General features: G+C 31.6%; 1 protein-coding gene across 3 annotated transcripts; it reads left to right on the plus strand.

Moving 5' to 3' along the window:
- The first annotated feature begins 1,253 nt into the window (after window positions 1–1,253).
- Window positions 1,254–2,066, plus strand: LOC117915063. Of its 3 annotated transcripts, none has more exons than XM_034830628.1 (3): window positions 1,254–1,457; window positions 1,555–1,665; window positions 1,780–2,066. In XM_034830628.1, the coding sequence occupies exons 1-3, from the start codon at window positions 1,404–1,406 to the stop codon at window positions 1,960–1,962; spliced, it is 348 nt and encodes a 115-aa protein (XP_034686519.1). In that variant the 5' UTR covers window positions 1,254–1,403; the 3' UTR covers window positions 1,963–2,066. The 3 variants fall into 3 exon arrangements, 2 of the variants coding, with proteins under 2 accessions (XP_034686519.1, XP_034686520.1); XR_004651361.1 differs by having other exon boundaries at window positions 1,341–1,457; window positions 1,568–1,665; XM_034830629.1 differs by having other exon boundaries at window positions 1,347–1,457; window positions 1,558–1,665.
- Window positions 2,067–14,502: the final 12,436 nt, after the last annotated feature.

Below are 14,502 nucleotides of genomic sequence, written 5' to 3' on the forward strand. Positions count from 1 at the left end.
TCATCTGTTTACTGTTTACTACTATTTCCTCAACTTGGCAGGAATTGTTACTTTTGGAGATGCCGACCCATTGTGGAGATACTGTGGCAGATTTCATATCTTGTTGCAGTCAGTATAAGACAAATTTAGATCTTAAGGATCATAATAATTAATTGCGACATCTTAGCGTTGGTTTTTATCAACTTAACAATGTGAAAGCCAACTTTAATGGTCAGGCGAAGCAGAGGGGACTTCTATTTTCTAAATGATTTTATTCCCATTACAATTTTAGAGGTATTCTGAATTGATAAAAACTTTAGTGTTCGGAAAGAAAATGCGAGTGGGATAAAATAAAATTAAAATAAAAAAAAAAAGTAATAAAGGAAAAAAAATTAAAATTTAAAAATTATTTTTATGTAATACTATAAAAAAAATTATTTGATTAAATAATTTTAAAATATATAATATGTTTATTAGTTTTAATTATATTTCACCCTTTTCTATAATTATATTTCACCCTTTTCTATTTTTTTATAGTAAAATTAAATATAAAAAAATATTTCCATATAAAGTTTATATAATTTAAAAATATATATTTTTTATTAATTTTAATTATATTTCACCCTTTTTCTTTATTTTTATGATAAAACTAAATATAAAAAAATTTATTTTTATTTATTTATTTGAGAAATAATTTAAATATATATAATTTTTTATTAATTTTAATTATATTTAATTTTCTTTCAATAGTAAAATGGAATATAAGAAAATCATTATTCAAACAATTTTTCGTGGTTAGTATTTATTAGAAATAAAACATACCATAAAAGGATGCGTCACCATCACCCGTCCTTTCTTTTGGCTCCAGCCTTCAGCCTTTAAGAACCACTCGTCAGTTTAACGGTGCGCCACCCTTGGTTATTTCATGGTCCAAATTTTCCCAAGTATCCCTATCTGTACCTCTCATAGAGTTGATATTTCAACAGAACTGAACTGAGAAGCCCCTAGCGTTATCATTTGACATATAAAATTTCTTGAAAATTAATCCCTTTTGTACCACAAATGAGTTTCTCATCATCTTTATTAAAAGACTAAACAGAAAGTGCACCAAAGCAAATGCTTCAAAGTCCTGTAAAAATCAAATATCAATATGAACAGATGACCTTCTATCCTAAACGTGCCCCATACCTTACAGAAATGGACGCCCATACCTAGTCAGATTCAGTTACCCAATGTCCTCTTCAAATGCAGCAATTCTCGCTCCAAATCTCCACTTGACTGACACATGAATAAAAAATAGCCTCATGCCCACTTGTCTTCCTTTCAAGAACCCATAAAATACTATATATACGTATCTCCATAAAGACACCATATTCAGATCTAATTAAGAAACAAGTCCTATCCTAGCAATCATCTGACAAAACATGTCCAATCCACAGCAACAGTGGACGCCCGCCCAAGCCCCCAATCAAGCCCAGGTATGCTAGTTGACGGAGATGGGTTCCACATTCATTTACCATTTGTACCTTTGCTTATATCATTTCTTTTTATTCACATTTTCACGTGTAATGTGAGGAGGCTGGCGCAGAGAGGGTGACCCAATCGTCTGTAAGTTCAGGAAATTCAGCCCAGTCCATAAGGGAGTCTTCCCAACAAGCGGACCAGCCTCAAGGGTTCCTCGAACAGGTTCTCTTTTAGCCTATATAACCTTAGTCTAGGCAGTTCATTTGTATTAAATTCAATGTTGAAATGGAATTTAATTTTACTTTGTTATCATGTTCCATGATGATGATGTTACAGACAGCAGGACAAGTGATGGATATGGCTCACGGGGCAGGGAAAAGGGTGATGAACGTGGCTCAAGGGGCAGGTGAGACGGTGATGAATGTGGCTCAAGGTACTGGACAGACCGTCATGAGCGCGGCTCATGGTGCGAGGGAGACCGTCAAGAAATCGCTTGGAGCTGATGACAAGGGAAATTGAAATTCCTCTGTGTTTTCCTTTCTTTTCCAAATAATTTCAACACCCAAATTGAAGGGTTCTTGCAAATTTTATTTATTTATTTATTTTTCTGAAGTTTAATTTTGTATCGATTGTTTTATTAATATTTGATAATAAAAAAAAAATTATTGAGACGCTATGAATTTATTTTTGAGATGTATCAATTGGAAAATAAAATTTTATTTTTGAGCTTTTTGTACCTTAACATTTAAAATATAAAATAAGTGTACACAAATAACATCATTAATATTGAAAAATATAAAATACAAATACAAATTTTATATATTAAAATTTATTATTTACTACTTAATACTCTTATTTACATGAAATTAAAAAATATATATTTTGATAATAATATGTATTTAAACTTAAGGGTATAGTATTATTTCAATAAAGATAAATTTTTAAAAAATAATTATAAATTAATAATTTATTTATCAATAAATTAATAATCTTAAAATAATAAAGATAAATTAAAAAAAATGAAAAAAAATGTAGAAATATGAAGCACAAATGTGGTTTCATTTTTGAATTTTTTGCCTTATTGAATTTAACACTTTTGAACTTTTTGTACTTTTTAATTTCACATTTTTGCATGTCTTTATATATATATATATATATGTCTTACTTATTCATATAATTTATCAATTTAAGATTATTAAACTTATTGATAAATTAAATATTAATTTATTAATATTTTTACAAATTTATCTTTATTAAAATAATAGTACTCTTAGGTTTCCACATATAGATTTTTATTATATTGAAGTGTATGTTTTTAATTTCACATAAAAAATACTATTATTTATACACTCATAACATATATGCCTTGAAGATACATTTTGAAATTAGTTAATGAAATTAATTTAAAAAGTTTACTGCAAATTTTAATTTTTGTTAGCTTCATTAAAGTAAAAAAAAAAAAAACCACCAAACATTTATATAGTGGGAAAAAAAAGTAAATAATCCTACATGCCTCCACAAGGAGAAAATCTATGTATAACTAAGACTCTCTTCCTTTTTGGTCACTCATCTCTAATCATAGCAGTAAACAAATCTACATATGACATACGATGAACATCTAACTATGACAGAACCGAAAATAGAGGTAGTGGAGGTAGCATTCTACGTCAACATTGGCCACGCCTACCTCCCAAATTCTTAGGGGTAAATCTAATTAGGTAGATATGAGTCTTCACAAATATAAAGACAAATATAGATGGGTCTAGTGGTGGTAGATGTTTGTGCTAAGGGTATGAGTGATGTCCAAAACTCGGGTCCTAGTGGAGTAGTTAAGGAAGCATCAAGGTACAGTGAAAGGGGGTTGACATATGAGGTAGCGATTATTGAAGATGGTATAAAGAGATTATAGGTACTAACAGTGCATTTAAAGAGGTAGGGTTTTGTGCTGATGTTGGGTCTGAAGAGATAGGTCATTGTATTGATCGTGGGTCTAAAGAGGTGGGGGGTTGTGATGATGTTAGGTTTGACAAGAAGATAGGTTAACAATTAATATATCTACCTCCCCCTGAGATGTCCATTGACCTTAAACAAGTAGCAATCAAGAAACTGTGGACTGTGTTGGTGGCCTACCTCCTCCATGTTATATATGTGGGAGATGATACTTCTCTTGAATTATTCACATAACATCAATGCACCTGTGAGTATTATCAACAATACCAGTGTGACAAGTATTACTATCAAAGTCCTTTAATGTTTGACCTTCTTAAGATATGATCGATGTCATTGTTAAGATAAAACCCTTAAAAGTATAACATGATGTAATAAATTTTAGATTTTATTATTTATTAATAAAGTTCATGTTTTCACTTTTATCTATTCTTATTCAATGCATTAACTTTGTAAGAATTCTAGCCTACACCTCTTATATTGTGTATGACTTGGGTACATTAGGAGTAAAGATAAAAATATTGGTAATCACAAATATATCAATATTTCAATTTTACGAATATATAATATATCAGAGATATATCGATAAATATTTTGAAAAAAGATTTTGATATGCTTAAAATTGATTAAAACTTATGAAAATATTGAGAAAACTCTAAAAATGATATAATAAACAATAATAGACATTTTAAAGTTGTTTTATATAAAAAAAAATGATATATGTATATGATATAATTAATCATATTTGATAATAATATCGTATGCATCGATAAAAAATATGAATTTTATAAATATATATATATATCTTATTAAATTACATCAAATATTATTCAACAATAATGTTGTGATATTTGATTATAATATATCTAATTTTAAAAATTATAATCCATTTAATTTCAATTATATTAAATGATATAAAATAAATGATGATATATGTATAATTTTTTTAATATTTATATTTTTTATATTTAATTAATATATAAATGATATAAAAAACTGTTAAGAAAATGATACTGATAGTTTTTATATTTTTAATAATCAATTAAATGAAATTTAAAAATAAAATAATTAGAATTAATTTGTTTATTAAAATATTCTTTTTAATATTTTGTTTTATGATGATTTTACTATATATTTATCTTGTGCCCTTAATTTAACAAATGGCAAGTTAGCCTAATGGTCAACCAAGGCTATTTGTTTGGTTTTGAGTCCCAGCGCCTACGCCACAATTTAAGATTTTTGAGGGTTTGACCATGCATTGACCAAACCACTTGCATGTTGACCAAATCGGTAGAAATCTTATTTATCGTCGATATCTTGGGCAAAACACGTCGATTTTTTTTTTTTTTTTTTTTTGGAAATTTCACCCATTTGACATTTTGTCACCTTGTTTCGTTTTCACAGCCACCGAAACACGATATTATGATGAAATTTCGTCGAAATTTTTGGAAATTTTCATCCTTGATTAAGAGTTGTACAAAAAATTCGAGTTACAAGTTCTTTATAATTGGATGATTTGTTCACAACTAATTTATGGGCCTGTTAGATTAATTTTTGTAATTAATCTATAATTTGGGCCACACATGTAAATAATTAAAATGTGTGTGCTATCATTTAATTAAGCCTAAATATAGTGATCTAATTAATAATTGATTAATTGGCTTAAGGGTATAATTGTCATGAGATTATTGTGTAGATACCATTAGATAATTATTATTTCTATGAGGGGCAGAAATATAATTGTGATAAAATTAAAACTGCCCTAGCAGTTTATAAATAGGGTTATGGTCCCCATTCTACCACTACGCATTCCAATTTCCGAAAATCCTCTCAGAGAGAAATTGACACAGAATCTAGTGGCCAGAATTGGAAGACCATCTCAAAGGTTTTCTTCCTATAAAGTTTCTCCTTCAATGGATTCAGGTATGTTTCCGCTATTATTTTTCTACTCATTTTTAATCAGGAGATTCCAGTATATACGAAATTAGGGTATTCATCTTGGTTGAGTTATAACAAAAAATATTATAATATATATGAAATTAGGGTATTCACCTTGGTTGAGTTATAACAAGAAATATTCCAGTTTATATGAAATTAGGGTATTCACTTTGGTTGAGTTTTAACAAGTGGTATCAGAGCCAACTCCTTGATTAATTTTTGAGTTATTATTTTAATATATATATATATATATATATATATATATATATATATATATATATATATATATATATATATATATATATATATATATATGTCAATGGATTAAGATTTATGAAATATTGAGTTGATAAATTTTTTTTTATTACTATTATTATTATTATTTAATAGCATTTTATGATATTAATATTTAAGTTATTGATCTAGCATTTTTAAATAGGCTAATTAAAGCGGAAAATCACCAAAGTGACATCTTTCGTGTAGATTAGTCTGTTCGGGGTGTTAGATATTTGTGTGTATGTGATTCATGCGGGTATTGACTGGCCCAAAGGAAAGTTAATATTTGGTCAAATTGCATACATACCTGTGGTGATAAATATGTGATGATTATAAAGGTAACTTAATGTGAATAATAAATCAATCCAAAGATAGATTTATTATTTGACATAACTTATCATCAATGTTTGATCACTACAACAAGAGTACCACTTACAGTTAATATTACTGTCCAAAGACTTGATATTAATGTTGTGCTAGGTATTTTGAAATGTCATAATTTGCTTTTAAATTTAAAGATTATGTGTTTAATTGCTTATTTTATGTGAGCATGATGGTTTATGTGATTCATTTTATTTTGTTCTGGATTCAGCTTTTATATCAACTACTTCTATATCTGCCAACATCAATAATGCCCCTATGTTAAATGGGACTAATTTTAAGGACTGGAAAGAGAATATGATGATTCTCTTAGGCTGCATGGATATAGACTTAGCCTTGAGAATGCCCAAACCCGATGAACTCAATGAGCAAAGTACTCAAGAGGATGAGGTTTATTGGGGTAAGTGGGAACGTTCAAATAGGCTAAGTCTTATGATCATGAAGCGCGGAATTCCAGAAGCTTTCAGGGGTGCGGTAACCGATGAGGTTACTAATGCCAGTGACTTCCTTGCGGAAATTCAGAAACGTTTTGCCAAAAACGATAAGGCTGAAACGAGCACGCTTTTAGTAAGCTTGATTTCAATGAAGTATAAAGGCAAGGGTAATGTTCGGGAGTACATCATGGAGATGTCTCATCTTGCTTCAAAACTTAAGGCTTTGAAACTTGAGTTATCTGATGATTTACTCGTGCATTTGGTTCTCATCTCTCTTCCTGCACAATTTAATCAATTCAAGGTCAGTTATAACTATCAAAAGGATAAATGGACTCTTAATGAGCTCATTTCATTCTGTGTGCAAGAGGAAGAGAGATTGAAGCAAGACAAGACCGAAAGTGCTCATCTGGCTAGCACTTCAAGGATAAGGGCAAACGAAAGAATAAGGATAATAAGGTTGCTGCTTCTAATGGCCTAGAACAAAAGAAACAGAAAGTTGAGGTAACATGTTTCTTCTGTAATAAGCCTGGACATACTAAGAAGGAATGTACCAAGTATGCTGCTTGGCGTGTTAAGAAATGTATATTTCTTACTTTGGTCTGTTCTGAAGTTAATTTAGCTTCAGTATCTAGAAACACATGGTGGTTAGATTCTGGTGCTACTACTCACATTTGTGTTTCTATGCAGGGTTGCCTGAGTTACCGAAAACCAAGTGATGCTGAAAGATGCATCTATGTCGGAGACGGTCAGTCGGTAGAAGTGGAGGCAATAGGGCACTTTAGATTATTATTGAAATCTGGTTATTTTTTGGATTTAATAGATACTTTCGTTGTACCGTCTTTCAGACGGAATTTAATTTCAGTTTCTGTTTTGGACAAATCAGGTTATTGTTGTTCATTTGGAAACAATAGATTTGCATTATCTATTAATTCAAATGTTGTAGGAACCGGTTTACTTAATGTTTATGATAATCTATATTTGTTGGAAACTGTTCCGTCCTATAATGAAACCTTGCATGTGGAATCACGAGGTACAAAACGTAAATTGAATAAAGATAATTCGGCCTCATTGTGGCACAAACGCCTAGGTCATATCTCTAAATCTAGAGTTGAGCGACTTGTGTCCGATGGGATTTTAGATTCACTTGACTTTTCAGATTTTGATATTTGTGTTGAGTGTATTAAAGGAAAACAGACCAAAACAAAGAAATTAGGTGCAAATAGAGCTACAGACGTCTTAGAATTAATTCATACAGATATCTGTGGACCATACCCTACGGCATCTTGGAATGGTCAACAGTACTTTATAACATTCATAGATGACTATTCAAGATATGGCTACCTATTTCTTATACATGATAAATCACAATCATTGGACGTGTTCAAAACATTTAAAGCAGAAGTTGAGTTACAACTCAACAAAAGAATAAAGAGCGTCAGATCTGACCGTGGTGGTGAATACTATGGTAGATATGACGGATCAGGTGAACAATGTCCAGGACCATTTGCTAAATACCTAGAGGAATGTGGGATCGTCCCTCAATACACCATGCTAGGATCACCTAGCATGAATGGTGTAGCAGAAAGACGAAACCGAACCCTTAAGGACATGGTAAGGAGTATGATTAGTCATTCTACTTTACCCGAAAAACTCTGGGGTGAGCACTCAAAACGGCAGCTTATATCCTAAATCGGGTGCCAACTAAAGTGGCTGCTAAAACGCCTTATGAGCTTTGGACTGGTCGAAAGCCCAGTTTAAAGCATTTTCATATTTGGGGATGTCCAGCTGAAGCGAGACCTTATAAGCCTCATGAAAAGAAATTGGACTCTAAAACAGTTAGCAGCTACTTTATTGGCTATGCAGAGCGATCAAGGGGTTTTAAATTTTATGATCCTGCTATTAGTTCAATTTTTGAGACGGGAACTGCAACATTTTTTGAGGATGTTGAGTTTGGGGGGAGAAATCAGGCTAGGAATATTGTCTTTGAGGAGGAAGAGGGATCTACTATTGCTTTTGATAATGTACAGGTTTCACTACCTATCATTGATCAAGATGTAAATTTGGATCCTCAACCAATAGACAATATTGTTCCACCCTTAATTGCAAATGAGGACATTGCTCCTGAAGAACAAACTCAACAACCTCAAGAAAATATGCCATTAAGGAGATCCACGAGAGAGAGGAGACTATCATCACAAATTATCTAAACTCTAAAAAAATCTTAACTTTTCCATTATTAACAAAAATTGCCCAAACCAATACTAAAAAAACTAATTTGTCAAACTAAGAAAATGAATTGTAACCACATTAGACAAAAATCATAATTTCATGCGTTTTAGTTTTAATTTATCTTTTAGTTTAGATGTTATTAAAATTCAGTTTATTAGTTCAATTGATTCCATGCCACTCTTTTCATATCTAAAGGTTGTTAAATTTAATTCATGATTCATCCTTCTAGTTTATTAGTTTTAGAATTTGAGTTGGTTAATTTATTTCATTCCGCGTTGATATATTCATGTTTTAAAATAAATATATAAAAAAAATTATTTTACTCTTGATTGATCCTGTTTTAGTTGATATCTTTTAGAGTTTTAATTAATTCGATTGGTTTCATATTGATTAGTTTAGGTTAAGATTTTTTTTTTAATTCTATTTTTCTACTAATTCTATGCTTTCAAATTGTAGGCTATTAGTTTAATCTATCCCCATGTTGTCATTTTGTGTTTAAAAATAGTTCATTTTATTTTTTGATTAATTTTATTTATTTATTTATTTATTTTCTTTTCATTATTCATTTGTTTAGTTAGTCGATTAAATTTATTACTCCAAATCGTCAATATTAGTTGATACGTATCGTTTGTACTATTTTAAAGGTCACATAATATTTAGTGCTTGATTAAGTTTATCTTAAGATTAAATGTTGTTAAAGTTTCAGTGCTTGTAAGATCTAAGGTTTTGGTTTATCACTTTGGTCATCCTTTGTCAAAATCAATTTTTAGAGGCTATCGGAAAATAGTGAAGATTGGCCTCCATTCCCACCACTTCAATTTTATCGGTTGTCAAAAATTCTACTTTGTGATTTGTTCTTTTTTTTTTTTTTGCTTGGTATTTTGATTCATACATTTTATTGTTTTTAAATTAACTTCTTTTATCTTAAAAACATAACAATATTCTCAAAATCTCATTTCCTTAAAAAGCCATTTCAAAAATTCATTTAGAGTTCTCAGAATCAAAATCTCATTCCCTTTAAAAATTCACTTCAAAAAATTCCTTTAGGATTCTTAGAATCAAAATCTCATTTTTTAAAATAATGTGCAACCATGTTTTGATCGGTTCACATCTTTCAAATAAAATTACAGTTTTAAACAAAACACGAATCAAAGTTTGTGGTCCCAAATAAATGGGATAATTCTAGGCTAAATTTGTGTATATCAATTGGGGAATTGGTGAAACCCCTACATAAGAAAATCTTTTCAAATTTTATTTTTGTTGCCACATTTGACACTTGTTGAAATCACGTCTATCTATTTTTTAGGAATTATATACAAAATGTATGTGATAATTGATGATTCTGTATACTTTGATCACTTTTGCTATGCTAATTAGATAACGAGCATGCTAGGATTTCCATATTTTATTATTTATTATCTAACCCCTTACAACTTGAGGAAGTACGTTACAAATTATCTATGCTATCCAGGTATGTCCTTTATCACCTACTTTCTGAATTCTGTGAATATGCTTGTCATTGCAAAATAATGCTTATGTCTAATAATGCTTGAGTGTTCTGATATACATGTTTCATTGTTTGATTATTTCTAATAAAACACATGCTGGATGATATATTGTTTAAATTAACCATTGATGTTTTATGATAGCGCTTAAGAAGTGGTTCAGGTACGCACCCTAACTCTCCTTTATTGTGGTTTGATCCTGTTTGGCATGTTATTTTTTGTGATCACCTTAGTCAACCTAGGCACCCTTAGTTAATCAATTAATTGCCGCTAGGAATATTGTCTTTGAGGAGGAAGAGGGATCTACTATTGCTTTTGATAATGTACAGGTTTCACTACCTATCATTGATCAAGAAGTAAATTTGGATCCTCAACCAACAGACAATATTGTTCAACCCTTAATTGCAAATGAGGACATTGCTCCTAAAGAACAAACTCAACAACCTCAAGAAAATATGCCATTAAGGAGATCCACGAGAGAGAGGAGAAATGCAATTTCGGACGATTATATCGTATATCTCTAGGAACATGAGGTAGAAAGTGGAATGATGGAAGATGATCCAATCAACTTCCAGTAAGCCATGAAAAGTTCCAACTCTCAGAAATGGATTGAAGCCATGAATGAAGAGTACAAATCTATGCAAGACAATAAAGTTTGGGAACTTGTCCCATTACCAGTTGGTACGAAGCTCATTGGTTGTAAATGGATATTTAAAACCAAGCGGGATTCAAATGGTAATGTAGAAAGGTATAAAGCACGTCTTGTAGCTAAAGGCTTTACTCAAAAAGAAGGAATTGACTTCAAAGAGACCTTCTCTCCAGTTTCTACGAAGGACTCTTTCAGGATAATCATGGCACTAGTTGCACATTATGATCTTGAGTTACATCAAATGGATGTTAAAACAGCGTTTCTCAATGGTGACATTGATGAAACAATTTATATGGTACAACCAGAAAATTTTGTGTCCGAAGACTCAAAGAATATGGTTTGTAAATTAACTAAATCCATTTATGGGCTCAAGCAAGCTTCTCGTCAGTGGTACTTCAAGTTTCATCAAATTATTGTCTCATATGGTTTTAAGGCAAATCTTATGGATGAATGTGTGTATCACAAATTCAGTGGGAGTAAGTATATTTTCCTGGTTTTATATGTCGATGACATATTGCTAGCCACAAATGATATTAGCATATTGCACGACACCAAGAGATTTTTATCAAAACATTTTGAGATGAAAGATCTTGGTGATGCCTCATTTGTCTTAGGAATCCAGATACACCGAGATCGTTCTAGGGGTATTTTAGGATTGTCACAAAGGACCTATATTGATAAAGTCCTCCAAAGGTATGACATGCAAAATAGCAAACCAGGTGATACCCCTGTCGCTAAAGGAGACAAATTCAGTCTTAATCAATGCCCTAAAAATAGTTTAGAAAGTCAAGAAATGCATAAGATTCCTTACGCTTCGGCTGTGGGGAGTCTAATGTATGCTCAGGTATGTACACATCCAGATATTGCGTACATTGTTGGCATGTTAGGCAGATATCTAAGTAACCCTGGAATGGATCATTGGAGAGCAGCCAAGAGGGTTATGAGATATTTACAGAGAACAAAAGAGTACATGCTTACATATAGGAGATTGGATCAATTGGAGTTCATTGGGTATTCCGACTCCGACTTTGCTGGATGCCAAGACAGCAGAAGATCCACATCAGGCTATATTTATCTGTTGGCTGGTGGAGCAATTTCATGGAGGTCTGCCAAACAGACACTCGTAACATCATCCACCATGGAAGCAGAGTTTGTAGCATGTTATGAGGCATCCAATCAAGGAATATGGCTACAAAATTTTGTCACTGGGCTGCGTGTTCTGGATGGTATTGAAAGACCACTGAAGATATTTTGTGACAATAAATCAGTAGTTTTATATTCCAATAACAACAGGAGTTCTACAAAATCAAAATACATTGATATCAAGTTCCTAGTTGTAAAAGAAAAAGTACAGAGTGGACAGATATCCATAGAGCATATTGGAACAAACTCCATGATAGCGGATCCGCTTACAAAGGGATTACCACCCAAGGTCTTTCATGAGCACACTGCTCATATGGGTGTTGTCTCATTTGAGGATATCCAAATTTAGTGGGAGTTTATATTATTCATTGTATATTGCTCTATGTTATGTTTAGACTTTATCTATAAATTTGGATTGTGTTCTGCAAAAATAAAGTATTCATTTTATTGCACTCTGTTAAATTATGCTAAAGATTTGATCTCAATAAAGTTAAGTAGGACCAGTTGGAAATAGGCATGAACAGATCACATTGCATGTAATTTTCATGCTATGCACTCATGATTGATCTATGTCATTTAGCTGTGTAGATATATGTGACCATTGATTGGTCTAGTAACGATTGATGTAACAAAGACCACCTTGATCCTATGTCAGTATAGTTAATGGACGAGATTGTTCGGATATACCCTAAGAACATGATAGCAAATTTTGACCTCATAAGGTTAAGCACATTTATTTGATTACATGTGCATGTGGCCCAATGGGAGATTGTTAGATTAATTTTTGTAATTAATCTATAATTTGGGCCACACATGTAAATAATTAAAATGTGTGTGCTATCATTTAATTAAGCCTAAATATAGTGATCTAATTAATAATTGATTAATTGGCTTAAGGGTATAATTGTCATGAGATTATTGTGTAGATACCATTAGATAATTATTATTTCTATAAGGGGCAGAAATATAATTGTGATAAAATTAAAACTGCCCTAGCAGTTTATAAATAGGGTTATGGTCCCCATTCTACCACTACGCATTCCAATTTCCAAAAATCCTCTCAAAGAGAAATTGACACAGAATCTAGTGGCTAGAATTGGAAGACCATCTCAAGGGTTTTCTTCCTATAAGGTTTCTCCTTCAATGGATTCAGGTATGTTTCCGCTATTATTTTTCTACTCATTTTTAATCAGGAGATTCCAGTATATACGAAATTAGGGTATTCACCTTGGTTGAGTTATAACAAGAAATATTCCAGTATATATGAAATTAGGGTATTCACCTTGGTTGAGTTTTAACATAACCAACCCATTAAAGGTTGTAGTACACTACTTCTTAATTAGAGGTATAGTCTTGACTATCAAGATGATGTTCCCATAGTAAGTGTACTAGTATGTATGATTACACATTAGGCAAAACCTATGATGAGTCATGACATAAGACTATCAAGTAATCATGACTTGACCAAGTTGCTTCATTGTATTGTCTCTCAACCTTGAGACAATATTGAGTTTGTGTCAAAGTTAGCAATGACTTTGACCTATGAGTGAGATCATAAAGTGGTTATATATCCTATAGATTGGGTCACTATTAGTGGAAAATGGTAACAATAAGTATTTTCAGTAGAGGCGTCATGATATCTCATGGAATTGAGATAGTGTTTCTCTTTGGTGATCATAAGGAAGTGTGTTTATGAAAACTATGGTCATAGTAGTTCCTTAAGTGGAACTTGACATAGGCTCTTGGAGAGCTAAATATGTAAATTGTTCACAAAAATCGAGGACCTAAAACTCAAGGATAGTAGAGGTAGTCTTGAGAGGTTGATAATACTTTTCACCTCATTAGACTACAAACACCATGAGAAAATAAAGGCTAATCTTAAATGAGAAAAACACCCAAGATGGGGTGAATTGAGTTTTAAAAAAATTCTTTTTAAACACAACAAATTTAACCACAAGAGAAGCAAATATAAAGAGATAGAGTTAGAGAAATCAAACTTAGATTTTATAGTGGTTCGACACTTCCTTGTCAACGTCCACTCTCCTCAAGCTCCTAATCGAGTAAGAGTTCTATTAACTTGAAGCTTCAACCAAGTTTCTAATCACCTTTACACTTGGATTGCGGTTCTAATGGGCTTTTACACAGTTTCTTCAAGTTTCAACTCACTTGAAAGCTTTAACACTCAATTAACAAGAATGAATCTCTCAACCTAGCTTAACAATAGCTCAAATAAATTTAAGGCTATGATGAATCACAAAGGTGCACTAAAGGAAATGCAAATGGAGATTTAATGCACCAAGAAAAGAATGAGAGCTTTTAAGACAATAACAAGTGGGTAGACAACTAAATGTAGGTGTTCTCTTATTCATAAACGAAGTGGAACTCTTTATTTATATTTCTAACATCGGGAGCCAAGAAAATAAAAAAACAGTATTAACCAATCGAGTTGGGGGTCGATCTGTTTACTAACTGTTGGAGCATTTAATGTTTGGCAGGTGACCGTTACCTTCAATCGAACCTCGACCGGAGATCAATCGGGAAGGTAAATACATCGACT

Source organism: Vitis riparia, chromosome 5, assembly GCF_004353265.1.
Source record: "Vitis riparia cultivar Riparia Gloire de Montpellier isolate 1030 chromosome 5, EGFV_Vit.rip_1.0, whole genome shotgun sequence".
Lineage (NCBI taxonomy): Eukaryota > Viridiplantae > Streptophyta > Magnoliopsida > Vitales > Vitaceae > Vitis > Vitis riparia.

Coding starts and splice junctions, on each gene's coding strand:
- LOC117915063 (XM_034830628.1), top strand. CDS start 1,404: ATGTCCAATCCACAGCAACAGTGGACGCCCGCCCAAGCCCCCAATCAA. Junction 1,458..1,554: donor AAGCCCCCAATCAAGCCCAG/GTATGCTAGTTG, acceptor GTGTAATGTGAG/GAGGCTGGCGCAGAGAGGGT. Junction 1,666..1,779: donor CTCAAGGGTTCCTCGAACAG/GTTCTCTTTTAG, acceptor ATGATGTTACAG/ACAGCAGGACAAGTGATGGA.